Source organism: the organism of the source record quoted next, unplaced genomic scaffold (genome assembly GCF_019419815.1).
Source record: "Pyrus x bretschneideri cultivar Hongxiangsu unplaced genomic scaffold, Pyrus_bretschneideri_v1 Contig20, whole genome shotgun sequence".
Taxonomy (NCBI): Eukaryota; Viridiplantae; Streptophyta; class Magnoliopsida; order Rosales; family Rosaceae; genus Pyrus; species Pyrus x bretschneideri.
This window is the reverse complement of record NW_025999502.1, coordinates 1,525,978-1,548,948: the sequence shown is the minus strand read 5'-3', so window position 1 is coordinate 1,548,948 and position 22,971 is coordinate 1,525,978. Positions and strand designations below refer to the sequence as shown.

At 37.9% G+C, this 22,971-nt stretch overlaps 1 protein-coding gene and 1 pseudogene across 1 annotated transcript; both read left to right on the top strand.

The window, feature by feature from the left end:
* The first annotated feature begins 319 nt into the window (after positions 1–319).
* Positions 320–6,763, top strand: LOC103930436 (annotated as a pseudogene).
* Positions 6,764–7,332: 569 nt separating this feature from the next.
* On the top strand, positions 7,333–12,281 carry LOC103930437 (AUGMIN subunit 4-like). Its single transcript, XM_009339779.3, has 13 exons — positions 7,333–7,655; positions 7,823–7,870; positions 7,999–8,109; positions 8,571–8,918; positions 9,135–9,234; positions 9,592–9,637; positions 10,033–10,126; positions 10,247–10,318; positions 10,474–10,532; positions 10,760–10,828; positions 10,909–10,960; positions 11,822–11,899; positions 11,972–12,281. The coding sequence occupies exons 1-13, from the start codon at positions 7,518–7,520 to the stop codon at positions 12,047–12,049; spliced, it is 1,293 nt and encodes a 430-aa protein (XP_009338054.2). The 5' UTR covers positions 7,333–7,517; the 3' UTR covers positions 12,050–12,281.
* The last annotated feature ends 10,690 nt before the right edge of the window (positions 12,282–22,971 follow it).

Below are 22,971 nucleotides of genomic sequence, written 5' to 3'. Positions count from 1 at the left end.
CTTAAGCTTCAGTGGTATACGGCGGTCACACACACACGCCAAATGCACTATTCCACTTCATCCATCCAACTTGTATGGTTGAGCTCTCCATCCAACTCTCCGTTCTTTTGCAAGATAGATCCTAGGTAGCGTAAGCAATTGCTCATTGATACTTCCTGATCTCCAATCCTCACCCTAACTCATTTGAGCCTCCGTTCGCACTGAACCTGCACTCCATATACTTGGTTTTTGACCAACTTAGGTGAAGATCGTTGTATACAAAGCTATCAAATACCAATTCGTCTACCGTCACAAGCTAACACCAAAGCCACCATATACGGACTCCCTCGTAAAGTTGTGTGTCTTTTGTGATCAAACCAAACCAAACCAACTTTTTGAGTGAGGTTTGAATGCTGACCAAACCAATCTTCCCTTCTACTTCTTCAACAAACAACATCAACTGTTTGTTTCACTGACGTACGTACCAACACTGCCACCCATTAATATGCTCCACCCATATATGCAGTCGACCGCGCCATTTAATCTCCTTAACCAACAATTTTTTAGCACACTTTGCTCCTCTTTCTACCCACCTTCTCTCAGACGCACCCACGATTTGCTCTGCTCGTCGCACTCTGTGCACTTCTCCTGTAAGTTCGTTCCTCATGTTGTTTGATTAATTAGTTCCAATGTGCTTGTTTGGTTGCTGAGAAAGTTGGAGAGAACGCAAGAGAATGACAGAATGAGGGAAAATGTTGTAATTTTTTTTGGGGTTTTGAGAAAAATTGGAGGGAAGGAAAGGTCTGGATGAGATTGGGGTTTTTGGGTTTCCTGGATTATGGTCCATTGTGAACGGTTTTCATATAAAAATGTTTTCAGTGGGTAATCAAACAGAGGATTTATATTTGTTCTATGTGAATAATTAGGACGAAACGTTTGTGGGAAATTTGTGTTTTAATTCTCTTCCAGCCGGACCAATTCCTTTTCTTTTCGATGTTTTCGTAGCAACACAAACAAGATTTTGCCACTGTTTTTCCTATAAAAATACAGTTAGATGCTTCTAGTTGATCAAATTTACCGCATTCCTTTGAGCAGGATATTTGATTGTTGATATCTTCTATCAGATGCACCGGTCACTTGGAATTTACTTGACCCCATCAAAACTGTAATTTTGTCTTTGTATTTTCGGATGAACACGATATGCTCCTTCAAATGTCCTTCACTCTTTCTCCAAAATTTGTTTCTGCTACGAGCTTACTTGTGAATATGATGTAGAATTCAGTGCTGTCTGCGGAATTAAGTTTGGAGGTACATGTTATACTGCAATTTATAAAGAATCCTATTTATATGTCTCTATCGAAGTTGCAGGTGCAATGTTTGCCTAGTGATAGTTTTCTTGCAAGGGCTGAAGTGAATCATTGTGCTATATGAAGCTAGAAGTTAGATGTTTATTTATTTATTTTTTGGTTACAAAGTTAGATTTCTATTTAATTAGCTGTTTCTTTTTTTGCATTTTCAATCTATTATAGCATTGCAATCTGGTTCATCCATCGAGGAGTCAAGGGTAGCTAATCAAGGGTCTGCTACGCGTGATAGCATTGCTATTCGATCTGATCACAAGAGTTACAGTTACAACCAATTAATCTCATCTGCATCAAGGATATCCAGATTGTTATTTACCGGTGAATTGAATGATGTGAGTTTTAGTTTTTATTTTTCCCTTAAATATTTCCCCCTTCCTCTCCTGCCCAACAATATTTTAGCTTATTCTTAGTGTCTTTGGTGTACAGACTTCTTCAGCATCGATTGATGGTGGGAAAGGACAAGGGCACCTTGGAGGGGCTAGAATAGGAATTGTGGCTAAGCCCTCAGCCGAGTTTGTTGCCGGTATACTTGGGACATGGCTTAGTGGAGGTGTTGCAGTTCCACTTGCTCTCAGCTATCCTGAACCTAAGCTCTTGCATGTCATAAATGACTCAGTGAGTTCCCAAATCTCTGTCATTTTGCTTTTCCGTCTCAACGACTTTTGTTTTCCTCAGCACTACTAATTAAATTAGCTCCCTATTAAAAATTATTGTCGTTCTTTTTGTTTATGGATGTAACATATTTTTCATAATATCTAAATTAGAAATCTTCGATTTAAACCTGTTGAAGTGGACATGGATCATGAGCAATAATGTTGTTGTTCATATTCAAACAGAATTACGTCAGCCCAATACCATACTAGTGTTTTCATAGGTTTCTACTATGTTTTGTTTCTAAATTTTCATTAAAGTGTAGATTTAGAAAGCTTGCTATATAGATTAACTTGGTATAATCTCTGAAAAAACACGTCCTAAGTTGGAAATAGAGAAGGCCTATATATACATTAACTAGTCTTAATCCATGCCGCCATACCTTATCTTCATCCTGTCTTTTTGTCTTTTATTATTAGCATAAATCTACCGGCCTTTAATCATTATCTACATTTACAGGACGTCTCAATGATACTGAGTACTGAAGAGCATATGCAACTGATGGAAAATGTTGCTGCTAATGTGCTGCCCAAACTTCTCTTATTCCACCAGTTCCCAATAGTTCTTCACCAGAAAGTGGAGCTAGTAGTTTACAAGTAGGAGGAATAGATGCAGATGCAATTTTTCACCGGAATATAAAACAATCAAGTAAGAGAGATCTTTTGTCTTTAAGAATACATAAATTTATCTTCTGTATTGGGATGCTGTCATTTTTATCGTCATGCTGTCATTTTTTGTTGTGCAGGTGAGGATCCTGCATTAGTTATATACACTAGTGGCACAACGGGAAAACCGAAGGGAGTTGTTCACACACACAAAAGCATCAGTGTACAAGTATGCACTTTATCTATCCTTGCAAGCAAAGATTTAGCTATATTTCATTTCACCAATAGAATGGTTGTCTGGTTAGGCGTAGGACATCGATTGGTGTTACTTATGGTTCTAAATTTTTCCCTGATAACTCAATTTCAGGTCAAAACCTTGGCAGAAGCTTGGGGGTATACATCTGCTGATCAATTTTTGAATTGTCTACCTATACATCGTATCCTTCAATTTTTATGTATTCGCTTGCAAAATTGTAAAGTTTTCAAATGCAGTCTCAGCTTACTTTTAGCTGATGTCTTCAATGTCTTCTGTTTTCGTTAGAAATTCAATTCAAAATTTTAGTTGTGCATCTAATTGGTGGCTTGGACAAGTGGTCTGAAACATGCTTTAATGGATCCTTAACCTATAAAATACATGTTCATGTGCTTTTCAATGTTGTACTTGCCCCTCTCTATACAGGTTCCACGGTAGTCTTTTTTGTTTTCTTTGATTGCTTTGTGTACTGTAGGCTTTTGCCATTATCTTCTATGGAGTGTGAATGTTTTTGTGCATGTGTCTTGCTGAGCTATTCATGACAGTTCTGGTTGTAATATCCGTTTGTGCTGTTGAAGGTTGAGTTTATGCCAAAATTTAGCGTGGGGGGTATTTGGCAGACGTGGCGAGAAACATATCCAATTAATGGATCTAATGCAGAAGATGGCATAATGGTCTTTACTGGAGTAAGTGCACTTTGTATGTCAAGGATTTTAATGCTAAAGAAGATCTATTGCAAGGTGTAACATATTATAATTTCATTGGAATTTAAAACTTTGGGAAATGTTGTCTTATTTTAAACATCAGTTATCTGCTGGCTGTTCATTTTTTTATTGGTTTTATAATCTTCAAGGCATAAATTTTAGTGGTAAACTTGGTATGCATCCTTGCATTGCATGTCTCAGCATATTGATTTAGTTGCAAAATAATTATCTTTATTTAGTTGGACTGCAAGTTATAGCTATTTTTGTGTAGGTTCCAACCATGTATGCTTAATTGATACAAGCTCATGAAGCAATGGATCCGAGCTAAAAGCTGCCTCTGCCTATGTCGCAAAACAGTTGCGTCTAATGGTAAGTAGCTTGAAAGCTGTTTCTTGACCCAATAACATTTTTGTTTTTAATTTGTAGTATGAAGTAAGATGCTTTTATTTTTTTAATATTTTTTATTGGATCTTTACAGAAATGCATATGACAGTCTATAATTTAGATATATTAGCTATAGCCCCTGCAGTGAACTACCCTATTGTTGTGCAAAATGTTCTTTAAATTCAGATTTGGTTGTTCCTCTGTATTCGAGTCTTTGGTGAATGCCCATAACTAAGAGCCTTATTTATTTATCATAGATGTGTGGTTCCTCTGCACTCCCTCTTCCTGTAATGCAACAATGGGAAACCATCACAGGACATCGTCTTTTGGAACGATATGGCATGACGGAGGTAAGTGATATCCAGTTTCATTACTTTCAATTTACTATTATCACTTTTTGAAGAGGTCGATGTAGTTTAATATTTTCCAAACTGAAAAGATGAGTTAAGCTTTTACATATATGGTTTCCGATGTTTTTAGTTTGTCATGGCAATATCAAACCCCTTAAGAGGTGAGCGGAAAGCAGGCACGGTTGGAAAACCATTTCCGAGTGTGGAGGTGAGTGAGCTACATGTTGCAAAATATACTTCTGGTAGCAGTTTAACTTTTAAAAGCCTTGTGAATGAAGCTTTTGCTTATGCAGAATTTTTAGTTGTTTGCCCTCGAACTGAAGGGAGCCACTGATAATAGCAAAATCATTAGCATTTAATTGGTGGACTTTTTGTTGCTTATTCACAAAGACTAATTAGTCGTCTTTGAAACAACTAGTAAATTGTTGATAGAATGTGGTGTGATGCCTCACAATTGAGATTGGAGATTATACTATTTTAATAAGAAGTAACTACAAATTATATACATACACACACACATGTATTTATGTTGGACTTTCTCTATATAAATCATCATCTGTTATAGGTAAAGATTGTTGCTGAAGATGAAAGTGGAAGTGATACTATAGGCATGGGTGAGCTGTGTGTCAAAAGTCCGTCATTATTAAAGGAATATTGGAAGCTTTCTGAGGTAATTTCTGATATCATAAAGTTGAGGCTACATGCGATAAAATACCTATACTCCACACGCTCACTCACTTGCACACACCTTGTGCATGTATGTTTGTGAGATGTCCAATAGTTTTAACTTCTGACTGAAGAATGTAAAACGGAGTATATACATTATTCGTATATGGCATAATGATATTTTGAAGAATCTCAACAAATTTCTCTTACGCTGTTATGGTCGTTGTCTAGGTAACAAAGCAATCATTTACAAGTGATGGATACTTCAGAACTGGAGATGCTGGTACAGTGGACGAAGATGGGTACTACATCATATTAGGATGTAAGGATATCTATCTATAACTCGTATTCCTGTCATTTTCATGCTTCTGGTTAACAATGCAGATACTTAAAGGACTTCTCGCTTATGAATTCATTTTTCTTTTTCGCTCCTTTTTTTATGACATTGATCAGGTACCAGTGTTGATATCATGAAGGTTGGTGGATACAAGTTATCTGCATTAGAAATTGAATCAGTTCTTTTACAGGTGGGTTTTTTTTACCTCCATTCCTGTTTTGTTATATATTTGCAACAATTTCTCTTTTTGCGAGTCAATCTATAGAAACAAAAAAACAGCAATTAAAGTGCTGAATGAAGTATTGAATCTTTCTAACTAAAACCACCCGTTTTTGTGTAGCACCCAGCCGTGGAGGAGTGTTGTGTGTTGGGTTTACCAGATAGAGACTATGGAGAAGTTGTTTGTGCAATAATTGTGCCAGAGGCAGAAACAAAGAAGAAGCAAAAGGAAGAACTGAAACCTGCTATAAGCTTGGAGGAACTATCCTTTTGGGCCAAAGACAAACTTGCACCATACAAGGTATTATTCATCATCATTCACTTTTTGTTTTTCTTCATCCAATTAGAGCTGTAAGACCACTCTAGTTATGTCGATAGAAGCCTTCGCTTCAGTTATCTAGTTATAAACATTCAGTAATCATGACCGGTGATACCTTGAATCATGATTAACTTCCGAATGCTCATTGCATAACACAAAGCCCCTATCCAAAGTCTCCAACACTCTTTATCAGCATGAGGGAAAGTCAGCAATTCTACTATGCCTTATGAAGTTGCAAGGTCAAGTTTCCCCGTGTTCATCCATAGCTTGCCGGTATTGGTGTTTTGCCATTTTAGCTATATATACTCCACCTTTATTCCTTTTTGTGATTGGGGGATGGGATGGAAGGTGGTCAAGTTCTTGATGAAAAAGTATATAACGTATCGTTTAAAAACACATATATTGCAAGTAATGAAACCATATTCGCACTACAAATAACTACGTTACATGTTTCCAGATACCAACGCGACTGATTTTGTGGGATTCACTACCTCGGAATGCTATGGGAAAGGTAATTTACTTTTTCATTTCCATATTTTCTATAAAAGCATTATACTTTCATATTTATTTACTCATAGACTTGTAACGCCTAATTACATTGTATATCTGATTGCAGGTGAACAAGAAAGAGTTGAAGAAAACTCTGGCTCCTGATCAATCGACTTGATAGGAAACTGGAAAAGGAAAGGAAAGTAAAAAAGGGCATGAAGTTTTGAAGATTGAGTTCAACCAAGGAAGCATCTCTGTCGCTCGGTTATGGGATGAGACTCGTTTGAATGCTAATAAAAAAATTGTCTTTCTGTTGGTTCCTTTCTCGTGTATATATCTGAATAAAGAACAAAGGATGAACATGTACGAGTGATTCAGGACAACGTAAAGATGGTATGTCATCCTTGAAAAAGCATTTTAGAATCGAAATTCGTTTATTCATTCAAATTCATAGAACACGGAAAATTAGGAAAGAAAATTATTTTCAAAAAAATAAAACGAGGCGCCATCACCCGAGAAAACAGTGCCTCCAAAACAATTGTGATTGTTTTATTTTTATCCTCTGTTTATTTTTTGGAAAAATTTCTACTTTAAATAACTAAGAAGTTGACGAAATTAACCAAACTAATCATAAAGACAATATTTAATATAAGTTGAAAAAGCTGACGAAATTAACAAACTAACCATCAAGACAATGCACAACATAATTGAGAACTAGAGCCGGTTAAAGGGCAAAAACTAAGTGCGTCACAATTTAACATTTTGAATAAAGGAAAAATAATGAAAATGGTATGAAAATTTTAAATTTTAACGATAAATACAAAATAAAAGGTAGAATGAATAGTATCATGATTGACTTTTTAATGTAAAAATGTGGTTTTTCGTTAAAATGAAGAATACTAGAAACTTTTCGTTAAAATTTCATTTGAATAATTCCCCCATATTGGATCGGATATGGTTATTTTCCTCCTTTTTGTCTTAAATTTGTGAAGAGAAACGACATCGGTTAGATGTCGAAGACGAGGGTGTTTTGGTAAATTAACTTTTACTGGCGATTGAAGAAAGGTCGGCCGGCCTGAGATTTTAAACTACTGTGAGACTGACTCTTGAGTGGAATCCTCAACAAGGAAGAAGAAGAAGAAGACGACGAAGGCGTTTTGGGGATCGAGTGGGGGCGAATAGCAGAAACTTAGGAAAATGGCGAAGGGACTGCAACAACAACAAGGGCAAAACCTGCCATCGGATTTGACCCAACTCATTGATCAGCTGGAGCGCCACTGCTTGGCTCCCGATGGTTCTCTCGTCTCCAAATCTGCCTACTTCGACCTCCAACTCGTACTCTCTCTCTCTCCCTCTCTCTTATATATACACACATTTTCCTGCCTTGTTTGGTTGGTTAGAAAATGTGGCTGCAAACCATAACAAGCAGGTTGTGTGACTGCAAACCCTTTACACAATTTACAATTTTTTTGATTTTTTTTAAATGTTGACTGTTTCTGCAGGCAAGGGAGGAAATGTCCCGGGAAAGATTGCGCTACTTGGAAGCCATGGTACTTCTGTTTAATTTTTTGGGTTTATGTTGATTGCACTGGTTGTTCTTTATCTGGCAAGTGATTTTGTAATGTGTGTGTGTGTGTGTGTGTGTGTGTCTGTGCGGTGGGTTTCGATTTTGATGTAGGCATTGTATAGTGAGGCCATTGCAATGGTGGAGGAGTATCAACAAGCGGTGTCGGTGGCTAGCCTTGGAGGCATTCGAGATCTGCAATTGGGCTTGAAGAACCCTCCTCAGGTTTCAATTCGACTCACCCATTGATCCTGCTTTGTTGTTTTTGATTTTGAGATGCATTTTACATCAAGTGTAGTCAAGTCATGATTTTACCTTCTGATCCTAATTCCAAACAAATTTATAGTATTTTGAATGTTAAATAGGAATCTCATTTTAGGTAATTATCTTCTTTCTATAGTGTCTGCATCAAATAGAATCTATAGAAGGATACCATTGAGTTCCCATGCAAAAGACCACAGCCCCCATATGATTTTACAATAGTGATATGAATGTTCAGCAATAATATTAACTTTTATTTAACCGTTACTCTAAAGATATCGAAAGTAATGGATTTGTATATTTGATTAACATTAAATGACATAAAGCGAACTCAATCTTTGTTAGTTGCTCAAATGCGACCTCGGTATTCTATTCTATAATTGAGTTATTAAATTGTCTAAAACGGGTGAACCTGTCTATATCAGTTGTACGAGACATTAGAGCATCGTATGATCGTTTCAGAAGCAGCTCAAAGACTGAGGCTTCCTCTTATCTCCAAGGATGGTGAAATTCATGAGGAAGAAATTGAAAAGTGTAGTACTATGTCACGCAGTTCTCTAGAAAGTACCAGTACCAGTGTTACGGTCAGCTCAAGCTCCAACTCAACAAATTATAATACTGTGACTAGCACTGCTAGTGGCGCAAACAATAATATTTCTCTTAGTGCAACTGAAACTGTGGAATCTGGGGTTGGTGGTATTCCTAATTGCTTTCTTGGAATAACACCTGCATATTTATGGCAAACACAGCTCCAACAAACACCGTTGTCAATGGTACAAACCTCATTATGGTTCCAACAATAGTTCACTTTCTTTTTATTTTCCATTTTATTTACTTATGTTTTATTTTCTCCATCCAAACATATCTTTTCTTTATAGAATCTGTTACTTTTACTTGTTTGTACTTCCATAGCAAAAAGATGTAACCTTGTCTTAGTGAAGCTGTCCCTTATTGGAAATTGAGATACATCTACAATGTTTCAACTGCAGGATATGACAGAATACCAGTTGTGTCTTTCCCAAGAGATTGAAGCTCGTTTAAAAGCTAAATGTGATAAGCTAGCTGATGCCTTTATAATGGATGACATTGGTATCTCTCTCTCTCTCTCATGTGTGAACTGAAATCCATAGCCGTTGCAATCTTATAATGTATCATTGATCTACTCTGAGGCCTTAATCAACTTTTGTGGAAGTCAACTGTCATTTGTGTCAAAGTATTTATCAGATGCAGTTCAATTTTGTTTCATACATATTCTGGAGAGAGAATATCCAGATTGACCGCTCTAAAGCGTCAAATGCAAAAATTGGTCTGATGATATTCTCTTTCCGGCAGGGGGCATTTGAGTTTGCTAATATCTAAAGTTAATGGTGAAATTATTATGTGCTTTACCCATGCATAATGCTAATGGTTAAAGGCATTATTAATGCCACTGCTTTGTTGCCGCAGACTCGTCATCTGGGCATCAAAATTCAAGTTCTCGGCTTCCAGAAAGGTTTGAGTTACTCTCTTGATACAGTTTTGGTTGTATGAGATTTCCTTTTCACATGGAGAAAGATGCTTTTTAGCGATGCTTGGAAATCTATTTGACATTTACAATAGTCTGTTACATAAGCTAGTAGAAGACTGGAGTAGTTGCATTTAAATTTTAAAGAAAATGCTTAACTACTCAGTGGCTCAACATGAGTGTCGCCTTTTCCTTTTACTAAAGTATTTATAGTTCATTCTCAGCATGAGTATCACCTTCCATATTTCCTGCTCTTTGCTTAAGTGCAGTGCAGTGATAAACCAAAGATTGTGGTGAATCTATAAATTTCTAGAACCACTGTTCTAATATTCTGCTATTAGTGTGACCCATAATTTGTTCCTCTTTTCTAATGACTTCATCAGGGTAAAGTTGATAATTGAGGAGATGGAAAGGGAAGAAACAGCTCTGCGGGAAGATCTATATTCTGCAGATAGAAAATTTGCTGAATATTATAATGTATGAATATAAATGAAAAAACATTGTTTCATGTTCTTGAAGTTTCATACCAGAGCATTTTGTTTTGTGACTGTATGGTTTTTTCATTTATTTATAAAGTTGTGTTTTTGCAAAACCTAGGTCCTGGAGCAGATACTGGGAGTGCTTATCAAGCTGGTCAGAGATTTGAAGTTGCAACATCAACATAAATATGTAAGATTCCAATAATTGTGATGGTTAATGTGTTTTCAATTACACTTAAAAATATACCTTGAGCATCTTTTTTTTTCCATGTGTCCTTTCCATATGATTCTGTATTCCACGTTGTTGAGCATTCTTGAACCTTTATTACAATTAATGATTTATAGGATGGACTGCAAAAAACATGGCTGTGCAAAAGGTGTGAGACCATGAGTGCAAAATTGAGGTTCGTTACGTGGTTTTTTGCACTATACTTGTGTATTTCTGGCATTAATGTTGCTTAATGGTCATTTTCTATATGTTTATGAAGAATGCTCTTTGTGATGCTTCTCGTGCAAACAGACAACATTCATCAGTCACCACTGGCTGTACTTATGTTTTCCGTTTATTGGACCAAATAAATGAATTGTATGTCATGACTATAATTTGCTGGAGTGCTTCATTTTATTTCAGGGTCCTAGAGCATGTTCTCCTTCTGGAAACTTATACTAAGGAATCAATACCGGCCCTACATAAAATAAGGTACCTTTTGATGATTATTTGAAAGTACGTGTGGCTTACTGGTTCAAGGTTATTTTAATAATTTTATGTCTCATTTCTAGGAAGTATCTCCTTGAAGCTACAGAGGAAGCTTCTATTGCATATAATAAAGCGGTATCATATTCTAGTTCATCTCTGTCTCTTATTTACTATGTGGTTTTGTGCTCATGCTTTCACGGGTTGCTTTTATATGTATGTGCCCCAGCACAGACATTTATAATGATTTTGACTATCATTCAAGCCTTCTAGCAGCACTGTAGGCTGCTTATTGTAATATTGTATTTTCCTGAACGTTTTACTTTTAGCTTGATTACTGCAGTGTTTCATGTCTACTGTGCCTGCTTGTCTGTAAGTCGTCGTTTTAAATCCACATCTGAAATCTGTCAGGCTATAAATTGCTTGAAATTTTTGTAGTGTTAGGCTTTTGGGTTTTCTTGACGAATTTAATGAGATAAGAAAGTTTTCAATCTGCTGTTATTTCTATATCACTTGTTACTGGTTATTTAGAGCAACTCCTATGGGCTCCCTAAATGAGCTCCTAGCTAAAATTTAGGAGAAAAAGGAAAAATTCATCTCCAATCACACTCCCTATTACGCTCCTAGTATAAAAAAACCTGTTGGAGCTCCAAAATCTATTGGTTCAGTCATTATGACTCCCTAAATTAGCTAGCATGGTTGGAGTAGAAATTTTCTAGGGAGCTTCTTAGATAACTTTCTAGTCTTCCTAGCTAAAATTTGCCTTGAAAATATAGAGCATGGTGTGAGATGCTCTTGACATTGTAGATATTGTGAACATGGAGATGCTCACGACGTCTATATGTAGAAAATGCCTAAGTTGCTAATATATAGTTAAGATATGCCGAGCCAAGTGTTCTGACATGTATACAACTTGACCTCATCATTTTGTTACTTTTTTCCTGCATCTCCCCTGCTGGCTTTCTTTATTAATATATGATTCATCTTTCTTTTAACCAGGTTACACGTCTTCGGGAGTATCAGGGTGTTGATCCTCACTTCGATACAATTGCAAGGCAGTACCACGATATTATAAAGGTAACAACAATGCGTACAGTTGTACATTAGCTGCTTCCCGTGTGCAACTCTAATATGAGCATCCCCTTGCAGAAATTGGAAAATATGCAGTGGACAATCCACCAAGTTGAAATGGACTTGAAACGACTCCCAGATCCCGCAAATGCATAGACACGGTGGTCCTGGTTGGTGTGTCTTCTGAGTTTCCTATTTTCTTGTAATGGGCCCATGCCTCCAACTGATTCATCAGAATCATCACCGGCATGCTGATTGTTGTGCTTGTGATTGTAGTTATAAGCAAGATTGGTCATAGACATTTGACTAGTGTGTATAACTCTGCACATTAAAAGAATTGTAAACATCTGCCCGCCTATATGTTCTATACAATACGATTTTGCGGATTTGATCACGTTTACATACAAGCCAATTTTCACTACTGGCTTAGCGAGTACAAAGTAAAATATCATGTCCCCGACTCTCTTAATCGTGATATATCAAATGTCAAGACATACGAACACAAATAAATACACACTTCGCTACATGCAAGTCTCTCTTAATTCACACAAGTCTCTCTTAATTCACACAAACATAAAGTTGGAACCGAACAAATAACCTCGTGTTCGTGCTGGTGAAATACTGTCAAACATTGTTTGTTAAACTATATAATGTCAAGCATTATATTCACGGTAGGGTTAGCATGATCCATACATCCTTGTCACGTTAATTTTTTGTCCAAAACCTAATACCTAGAAATAAGACAATTTCTTAATCTTGGAATAGAAATAAGACAATTTCACACGGCATGCATACGCCATACACAACAATCGGATAAAATATTATTTTTTCTACACTTTGAAATGACTTAATTGCCCTCGTATATAAATGGGTTATTTCCTCCCATTTTCTGATTTCTCTCTATACTCTCTCTCCCTCCTCTCTTTTCTCTCACTTTCTCCCTCACACACTCTTTCTCCCCTTCTCACTATGCACACACGGTGCAAAGTTGTCTTGACCAACACCATCCAAATTGAAGCCACCACCAATTTCATCTTGTCCTCACGAGTCCAAAACACCTAGCCTCGTCACGAATCTCATCCTCGATCGTTGCGATCGGAACTCAAGCAGGTCGTGAGTGTTCCGGCCATTTTTTGGAAACATAGCAAACAATCGAGGCTCGAGACCATCACCACTGGACTGGCATCGAGGGTGGGAACAAAGCCCAATCATTAAATGCTGGTGTTTTGTTGGATGAATATGCATATGATATGCTCACAAATCTGAGCCAAACTAGAAACCTAGAGATAACAGCTCTCTCTTTGAAATCAGAAAAATGATGTCATCACCTATCTATATACACTATACACACACCACATGCACATCTTATGTACAATACATGCACATGATATGCTCATAGATCGAACAACGAGTTGCTTTTCACATTAATAAGAAACTTTAACGGTAACTTATTAGTATAGTGGATACAATTAAAACATAATTCTTACGTGTATCAATCACCGCTTAACTATGCACGTGAAAAACATGATACTCATTGTATTTCATGGACACGCATGATCCTTAAGGTATCGTTTGGTATGTGGGACGGGACGGACCAGAGTGGGACAAGGCGTTCCGTCCCACGTTTGGTGCGCCTAAAACGGGTGGAACGAGCTGTTCCACGGGACGAGTTTTGGGTGAATTTTCGTTCCACCTCATCCCCCTGGAATGACTCGTTCCACATCCGTGGAACGCAAAATTATAACCTCTCCGTCTCCTTCTTCTTCCTCCTTGTTTCCATCCGAGGGCATCTTTGCTCCCGCTCCATTCTGTTCCGTCCTGTCCCGTCCCATTCCGTTCCGTCCCGTCCCGTCTGCATACCAAACGATACCTACGTCCTCTAAGGTTTTATTTATTTATTTTTATTTTTAAATTTGTTTCTTGCCTAGGCCAACTAGGTTGTGGTCATACTCGCTAAATTTTGGGGCACAACATATGTGCATCATAACTAGTGAACATTCCCGCTTCTCATATTAAGATGTAGCCATGCACGCTATATGCACATTACGGAAAAATTTTCACAAATTTCTGCACCCATCCCAATTTTGTAGCATGTCAAAACTTGAAAGTTATTCCACTACCCATGGACCCTAACATGAAACACAAACCCTTTTAGAAACAACCCATTTATTCCCCAGATCATTGACGACGAAACTTGGGACTAAACACTCTACCTTACTATGCCTGCCGAAGCTTCAACTGCGGGAAAAAATGGAACTTTCTGGCCAAAAGAGAAAATATGTTATAAAACCCAGCTCACTCTTCTCACCTCTCTTTGGACTTCCCGCTCTTAGAAATCGCAGCTCAAAGATTTGAACTCAACCTAGAAACCCAGAGCTCATAGAGCTCTCTCGACATCCCTATATTCCAAATGAGAAAACTGATGCAATGGGCTTCTAATTTTTAGTATTTATATGTTGTGTTTTACTAATTTCGATTTTGTGCATGGTGTGCATGGCTGGTTTGTCCTATTTCTGTCCCGAGATTAAGAAATTGTCCCATTTTGGGGTATTTCCCAATATTTTATTTTGTTTGTAAGTTTGAAAGGCCTAAAAGGTATGTGTCAACATCGTTTATCAAAAGGATTAGTAATTGAAATGTCCCCTAAAACTGTCATTTGGTCTCAGTTTACCCCCTAAAACTGGTTTTGTCTAACTTTACCCTCTGAAATTGATGTTTTCAACTCTTTTGGTCTCATTTCACCTCATTCCATTAAAGAATCCTTAAAATCAAGAGTATTGTTGAGATTTCAGTTTTTAGGGTTTAGTTAAATAAAAGCTTATTAAGTACACATGTTTTTCTATTTGCCTCCTGAGTTCAATCGATATTCTTTTTTTTGGTTTGGGAAGTATTTTCGGCCAGATAGTTTAATGGTTTTTATGAGATTATATTTTATGCAATTGATCTGAGATCATTTCTTTATGAGTGAAACTTGTGGTTAGACCAAATTTGATGAGAAAGATATTGAAATAGGTTGATCATGTTTTCTTTCTATTTTAAGCAGTAATTTTCAAGTGCAAAGTTTCAAGCCAACATATAGATGTCTTTCAAGTGAAAATGACTTTAAGAAAATGCAACCCTTATTTTGGTTGATATAATGATTTTATTGCTCAGAAATTTTCCATTGATTGAATAATTTATTTTAAACAGGCCCTAAACTCATGCATTTGAATTTGAGTTGTCAAAAATGGAACTGAAATTGGTTTAGTGTGTAGGCTAGAGGTAAATAGATTTGTAAAAAGTAAATGTCTACCATACCATTGAATTTAAGGGTTCTTTAACGGAATGGGGTGAAGTGAGACTGAAAAAGAGTTAAAAATGTCATTCAGGAGGTAAAGTGAGGCAAAACCAATTTCAGGAGGTAAACTGAGACTAAATGGTAGTTTCAAGGGGCATTTCGATTAATAAGTCTTTTTCGAAATAATCATTTAAATGGACATGTGGGCAAGGAGAAGTTATTCATAGGAGGAGATTCAAATGGACATATGGGCAAGGAGACAGGCAACTATGGAGGTTTTCATGGTGGCCATGGTTTTGGTGAGAGAAATAACGATGGGGAAGTCATCTTGGATTTTGCAATGGCATACGATCTCTTTTTAGCCAACACTTTCTTTAAGAAGGAAGAAGAGCATGTGATCACCTACAAGAGCAAGTCACCAAAAAACACAAATAGATTTCCTTTTAACAAGGAAGGGTGATCGTATAAATTGTAACGATTGAAAAATTATACTGGGAGAGAGCTTGGCAAACATACATCCCTTCTTGGTGATGATGTACATATCAAAAGAAATAGAAGAAAGAACTAGACCTTGAAGTGTCCAAGGACTAGACGGTAAAGAGAAAAAAAAGTCTTTTTCAAAGAGAAAGTACCCACCCAATGCGTTTGGGATACATGCGCTAGCCAAATGTGGGATTCTATGGCTAGTTGTATCCGAAAAGTGGCAAAAGGGGTATTAAGAAAGTCCAAGGGGTTTGCTCCACATCAAAAGAAATCCTGGTGGTGGAAAGAGGAGGTACATGCAAAAGTTAAGGCTAAGAAGGAATGTTGTAAAACCTTATACAAGGATAAAACAGACAAAAATTGTGAAAGGTATAAAATAGTGAAGAAGAAGGCGAAGAAAGCTATGAGAGAAACAAAGCCAGCAGCGTTTGACAATATATATAAGCGATTAGATACCAAAGAAGGAGAGTTGGATATCTATAAACTAGTTAGAGCTAGGGAAATGAAGATAAGAGACTTAAGCAAAGTAAGGTGCATTAAGGATGAGAATGGAAATGTTCTAGCTATAGAGAACACGGTTAAAGATAGATGGAGAGGGTATTTTCATAATATGTTCAATGAAGGATATGAAACGAGTACTTCTTTGGGAGTTGAGTAACTCAAAAGAGTGAGAAAGTACTTATTTTACCGCCGAATCAAGAAGGAACTGTGGTTGCAGTTTTGAAAAAGACGAAGCATAGAAAAATAGTGGGCCCAAATGATATACCGATCGAAGTGTGAAATGTCTTGGGAGAGACGGGTATAACATAGCTCACAAACCTTTTCAATAAGATTTTGAAAATGAAGAAAATGCCAAATGAGTGGCGAAAAAGCACTTTGGTGCTTATCTACAAGAATAAGGGCAACGTACAAAATTGCATAAACTATAGGGGTACTAAGCAATGAGTCATACAATGAACCTCTGGGAGACTGTAATTGAGCATAGACTAAGGCAAGAGACATGGGTCCTAGACAATCAATTCGGGTTCATACTAGGGCGCTCAACCATGGGGGCAATCTATCTCTTACGAAGATCGATGGAAAGATATAGGGATATGAAAAAGGATTTGCACATTGTCTTTATAAATTTGGAAAAAACGTATACTAGGGTCCCAAGAGATAATCTTTGGAGGATTTTAGAGAAGAAAGGAGTATGAGTAGCATATATCCAAGCTACAAAGGATATGTATGATGGGGGAATGATTGCCATAAAAACTCATGAATGACAAACTGAAAGTCTTCCCATAATTGTAGGGTTATATCAAGGCTCATCTCTAAGTCTTTACCTTTATTCATTGGTAATGAATGAGTTAATGAGACATATCCAAGATGATATTCCTTGACATATACTTTTCATAGACGATATAATGTTGATAGATGAAACTCAAGAGAGAGTCAATGTGAAGCTTAACTTTTGGCCGGAAGTATTGGAATCTAAAGGTTTTCGCATAAGTAGGTCAAAGACAGAGTATATGGAGTGCATGTTCAGTGGGAACAGAGGTTCAAATGATTTAGGTGTGAGGATTGGAGATCAAAAAGTACCAAAGAACGAACGCTTTTGCTATCTTGGATCTATCTTGCAATAGAATAGAGAATTGGATGGTGACCTTAATCATACAATATAAGCTGGATGGATGACATGGAAGAGTGCACCGAGTGTGTTGTGCGATCATCGTACACCACTAAAACTCAAGGGAAAATTTTATAAGATAACAATAAGGCCAACAATGCTTTATGGCATAAAAGGTTGGGCAGCGAAGCATCAACACATACACCAAATGAGTGTAGCAGAGATGAGAATGCTCCGTTGGATGTGTGGGCACACGAGAAATGACAGGATTAGGAACGAGGATATCCGAGGTAAATTAGAAGTAGCCGTAATTGAAGATAAGTCGGTTAAAGTGGTTTGGACATGTGAAACGAAGACCTACGGACGCTCCGGTTAGAAGATGTGATTACGAGACATGGACTTAGGGCCAAAAGGGTAGAGAAAGACCTAGGAAGACTTGAAAATATACTCTAAGAAAATACTTGGACTACTTGAATCTAACGGAAGACATGACACAAAACTAAGTGCAGTGGCGTTCTAGGATTCATATAGCGAACGCCACTTCGTGATATAAGACTTTGCTGTTATTCTTGGTGTTTATCAAAATAATCATTTCATACCAATTGTGCGTGTTCAGTTTTTGGTTAACAACCAGCTGGCAGTGCCCACCACCACTAATCACAAAACATGAAAGACTGATATTTTTATGCCTAGGATTAATACATGCAAATTTGGTATTTAACGATTATCTTAGAGACTTAAGTGTGGTTGAGATCACAATAAACTGTGATCTAGGTCTTAAGCACTAACTGGCACACATTAGATGATGTAAGTTTATTTGGGATATTACGTAATTGGACTTCAATTAAGAATACTTTACTTTTGTTATGTTTGGATAAGGGATTATCAAGTACCAAGAGATTTAGGCCACATTAGTAACCAATACATTTACAAACTACTACGTGCAATTCTTAAACTGTCCCCATAACCTTTCCCATCTTTCGAGCTTGTTTGGTACACATGAAAAGCAACCAGTAAGATGGATTAAGCTGCTTTTACAATTCTTCCTTTTGCTAGCAAGAACAAAAATGTTGTTGGTCGACCAGCCATGGAGCCGACAAACACGCAAAACACAAAGTTACTAAATCATATAGTGAGAATCAATAACATGAAAAAGAAAATTTTATTTGTATATATTTACATGAAATGTTTTGCAGACTAAATATGAGTTGATATACTATACGGCTATCACAGTACGTATATACAGTCAAATAAAAGAAAGTAAAACAACTCTTACATCAGGTATACACATACAGGAGTAACATGACCATATCATTACGACAATTAAGCAGAAACAAACCTATCTGGTTACCAAAGGATCAAGCATTAGATTAATAACAGCATTCTCATGAGGTTGGTGTTGCAACTCCAATGTTCTTCGTGTCCAAAATATTGGCTGGTTTAGAGAATTTAGGGTTTCCACGTTAGTCATGAGTATCGTTCAATAATCCATTTCCAAAGCTATCAGAAATTTATAACAAATATTACAGATGAAATAGGTTTCATATAACTTTTAGGGGTAATACCCTTTTACAAAGCAAACTAATATGTAGAACTTGTCCAACTCTGACGAATGAATTAGACTGCAAAGCATTCTAATATGTAGAAATTATATCCCGTCTTGTAAACCTAAAAGAAAGATCATTCAACATATTGTATTGAATATCGAAATTGGAACAGGGCAGACAATGAGACGCGTTAATTTGTTAGAAAAAATAAGTATAACTAGCAAGACAGCATACTCATGAATCCTTCCTTTCATTACACCATCCATAAAAAAATATTATCCTTGCTTTCAGTTAGGATTAAGAAAAAATAGCAGAGGTAATACACTCCATAACCAAATCAATCCATCTAGCCGATATTGTGGATGCAAATTTCCGCCATCTCTTCCTTTGACGAAAATGCACCTGCAAAATAATAACACATTTGATTAAGGCCAAAAGCCTCACGCGCCCATGATGAATGGGGGGCTTTGGCTGAAAAATCTCTGATGCCAAAGTTAGAATTCTGAAAAAAATTTATTTAGGAGTTTGCGGATAGCAAAATGGCTTCGCATTTTAGTGAGATAAGAAGGGTATTTATAGGAGGGTGGTCGACCCTTAGGGTGGAGAATGGCCAGCCATAAATGGTGGTATTTGGAGAATAATTGCAAGATATTATCTGAAAACATGGAAATTATTCCAAAATTAAATAGGAAGTTTTGGGAGTTACATTTTGAACAAAATCAATAAGGGATTGATGAGGCGTGATGAGAGGGATTTGAATAAATACCATATTGATCGCCTTTGACTCTTCTTTGATTGAGCCATTATTATCTGTTGCATGCGTGTGGGAATCCTGGTGTGCCTCAAAGGTAATCTTGTCTTTTTCAACCAAAAGTCCACGTGTCACCTCCATGATTTTTTGGATTATATTTGGCTCCATAAATTTCCCCTGCTAGGCTGTTCATAGGAAGTGGCAGTAAGTGTAGAGATCTCCAACTTTGATGCAGATTCCCACTTGGACTTGGAATTAGATCCTTCTAGGAAAGGGAAATAAATCGTCACCGAAGCCTATTTAAGCCTACCTTAAGTAAGGGATTAAATCAACTTTGGAATGTATTTATTTATCCCCACAAGAAAGAGAGAAAGCTAGAGGATATTTGTTCCCTTTCTTGTAGCATTCTTCTTCGCTTGCTGTTGAAGATGAAGTGTCAGGTGAGCAAACTACTGAGTGTGAAATGGTTGCTGAAGGCAAGATGACTATTGGAGAGCCCAAGGTTATCCAAGCTGCTAAATGAGTAGTCTACTCTGTTTAGCTTGTGCCGGATTTCAGCGACCTTCATATAAGTTTATCAATTTGCTAGAAATTGAATAAACTGCTTTCTTCACTTCATTCCATCTTTGTTTGTCTTGAAACTTTGCTTGCTTGAAGCATCTTGTAAAACTTTTAGTCATGGAACCATCGATCGGGCACGATGCTTTTAAAAAGGCTGACAATCCCATAGAGTTACTATGATAGTAAGTTTTGGCTTCTCGGGGCGTTGAGCTGTTGAGTTCGTTGTCGGCTGCTGCCCCCTGACCATTTGCTGCTTAGTTGGTATTATAGTATTCGATCATTTGAGCTATTTGGCTTGCATCACAACATGATAAAGATATGTGGAATATGAAAATCGTTAACTAATCGCATTAAAATTAGTAGTTGTGTGGAAATTCATGGGCAGTTTGCCCCATTTCATTGAAGAGTAGACCTAGATAGGTGTCGGGGAATTGGTTTACCCTCTCCCATTGGAAAGCAGACCTAGATGGATGTTGAGGAATTGGTTTATCCTTTCGTACTGGAAAGCTTACCCAGATAGGTGTTAGGGGATTGGTTTACCCTATCGCACTGGAGGGCTTACCCAAATGGGTGTTGGAGTATTGGTTTACCTTCTCGCATTGGAGAGAAATTAGTTTACATTCTCGCACTAGAGAACATACCTGGATGGGTGTTGAGGAATTAGTTTACCTTCTTGCACTGGAGAACTTACCTAGATGGGTGTCGAGGGATTGGTTTACCTTCTCGCACTAGAGAGCTTACTCAGATGGGTCTCGGGAAATTAGTTTATCCTCTTGCATAATATACTCTCTCACACTAGAGAGCTTAGCTAGATGAGTGTCGGGGGATTGGTTTACCCTCTTGCATTGGGGAGCAATTAGTTTACCTTCTCACACTGGTAAGCTTACCCAGATGGGTGTCGGGACGATTGGTTTACCCTATCACATTGGAAAGCAATTAGTTTACCCTTTCGCATTGGATAGCTTACCCAGATGGGTGTCGGGGGATTGGTTTACCCTCTCGCATTAGAGAACAATTAGTTTACCTTATCGCATTGTAGAGCTTACCCAGATTGGTGTTGGGGGATTGGTTTACCCTCTCACACTGGAGAACATGGAAGTCGTTGTCATTAGTGCAACTGAGGAAAGTTAGACTGCTAGACAATTGAAATAATCCTCATCTTATGAGGTTTTGTTCGACGATCTGTTTGAGACTTCAAACTGTTTGTAGAATCTACGTAAGGGTGTAAGTGGGAAGCACATTGAGCTACTTCTGGACTTTCTCCAAGTATTACGTCATCCTTAGATGTTTCATTGTGTATTCTTTAGAATATGAATGAATTGCAAGCTTCTTCACCGCTAAGTTTTTCACTAGCAAAGGCAGTTAGTAAAGCCTCGTATTCTACTTCGTCGTTAAATGCTTTAAAGTTTAAAGTGTCGTGGGTTTAGTAGGCGTAGATAGGGGCTGTATGGCAAGATTGGCATGATTGTGAGTCATGATGCAAGATCGGCACAGTTGGGAGCCATGGTGCAAGATTAGCGTGACTGGGAGCCGTGGTGCAAGATCGGCGTGACTGGGAGCCGTGGTGCAAAATTGGCACAGTTGAGAGCCATGGCGACAGATCGAGGGTGGTCAAGAACCAAAGAGTAGGTAGGGATGACTGTAAGCGTAAAGTTGGGGCCGGTTTGGGCCAAGTTATGCTCAGCAAGAGGAATTAGACCATTGGGTCCGCAATGCTGGGCTACAGGTGATCTGCTGGTCTAGTAGTGAATCGTCTAGAGTGATGAAAACAAGACCTGTCCTTGGTTCTAGGTGATTGGGCTGGTGTGTCCTTCTGGTACCCCGTGTGCTCCTAATGCACCATTAGGTTTAGTTGCTACATTTGTCTGAACAAAAGTAGTCTTTTTAATTGCCAGTGTATGTAGGACGGTTCCGTCGGAGCGTCTCGTCAATAGCTTTATTGCACTGGAAATCACGCAATCATTTGGTTAGAAGCTTTTCAACTTCTTCTTGAATTTTCCTTTAGTGGGGTAGTGGAGCTTCTGGTTACCTCCGGTCGTGACCTATTGGTCTAGGCTACTCTTCCATGTGCTCGACTCATCTATGATGCAACTGCGGTGCATATAGTTCGTTCCTAACAGGTGAGCAGGTTACTCGCAAGCTGCCGGTTGGACTTAAGCTGGATTGAGTAATTGTTTCTCTTCGTCTATCGCGTTGCCTGTTTAGATGTAAGGTGGATGAGCTTCTTGCAGACCTAGCCCCAAATGAACACTTCACATGGAATGTTGCTTATGTTGATTATTGCAATATGGCCTCAACTTTGAATGTATGCTCGTCCGTGGACCTAACTAAGAGTGCACATTTTTCTGAGCATTAAGACGAGAGTATATGTTATCTCATGGCATAGTCGGAAGTATACACTACTAGAACGCTCGGTTTTTGGTTGGTCGAAAGGCTGCTTGCCGAGACGCTGGTAGAGAGGTTCGTCGTTTACCCTTATCCTACTTCGGGACACCTCTCATTAGGCATGTTGCAAGAGCTGATTCACCAAAGCCGTCTGTTGTGCGAAGGCGTTTGTTAACTCTATGACTTGTCGAGATAAGTATTGTTCACTATTTGGGATGGAAGAGCTTGGACGATATGCGTCTCTTTGAGGATTGGAAGTGCAATGGACTCTAGATGTGAGATTTGAGTTGAGATATGTCAAATCTGTAAAAAATTGGGGTGAAAATACCCCCGGTTCAATCATTGGTCCAGAAATCTGAAGTGGGGATCGTTGAACTGGCCTTAGACCGATCGGGATCACTAGGTGGACCGCGAGAGTAGGTTGGGATGCGGAAGTGGGCCGAGCCATGTGTGGGGCCTATGGGT

Excerpts from the sequence above, each read along its gene's own strand:
- LOC103930437 (XM_009339779.3), top strand. The coding sequence starts at position 7,518 with ATGGCGAAGGGACTGCAACAACAACAAGGGCAAAACCTGCCATCGGAT. Across the intron at positions 9,638-10,032 it reads AGTTCTCGGCTTCCAGAAAG|GGTAAAGTTGATAATTGAGG; the intron begins GTTTGAGTTACT and ends TGACTTCATCAG. Across the intron at positions 10,127-10,246 it reads AATTTGCTGAATATTATAAT|GTCCTGGAGCAGATACTGGG; the intron begins GTATGAATATAA and ends TGCAAAACCTAG.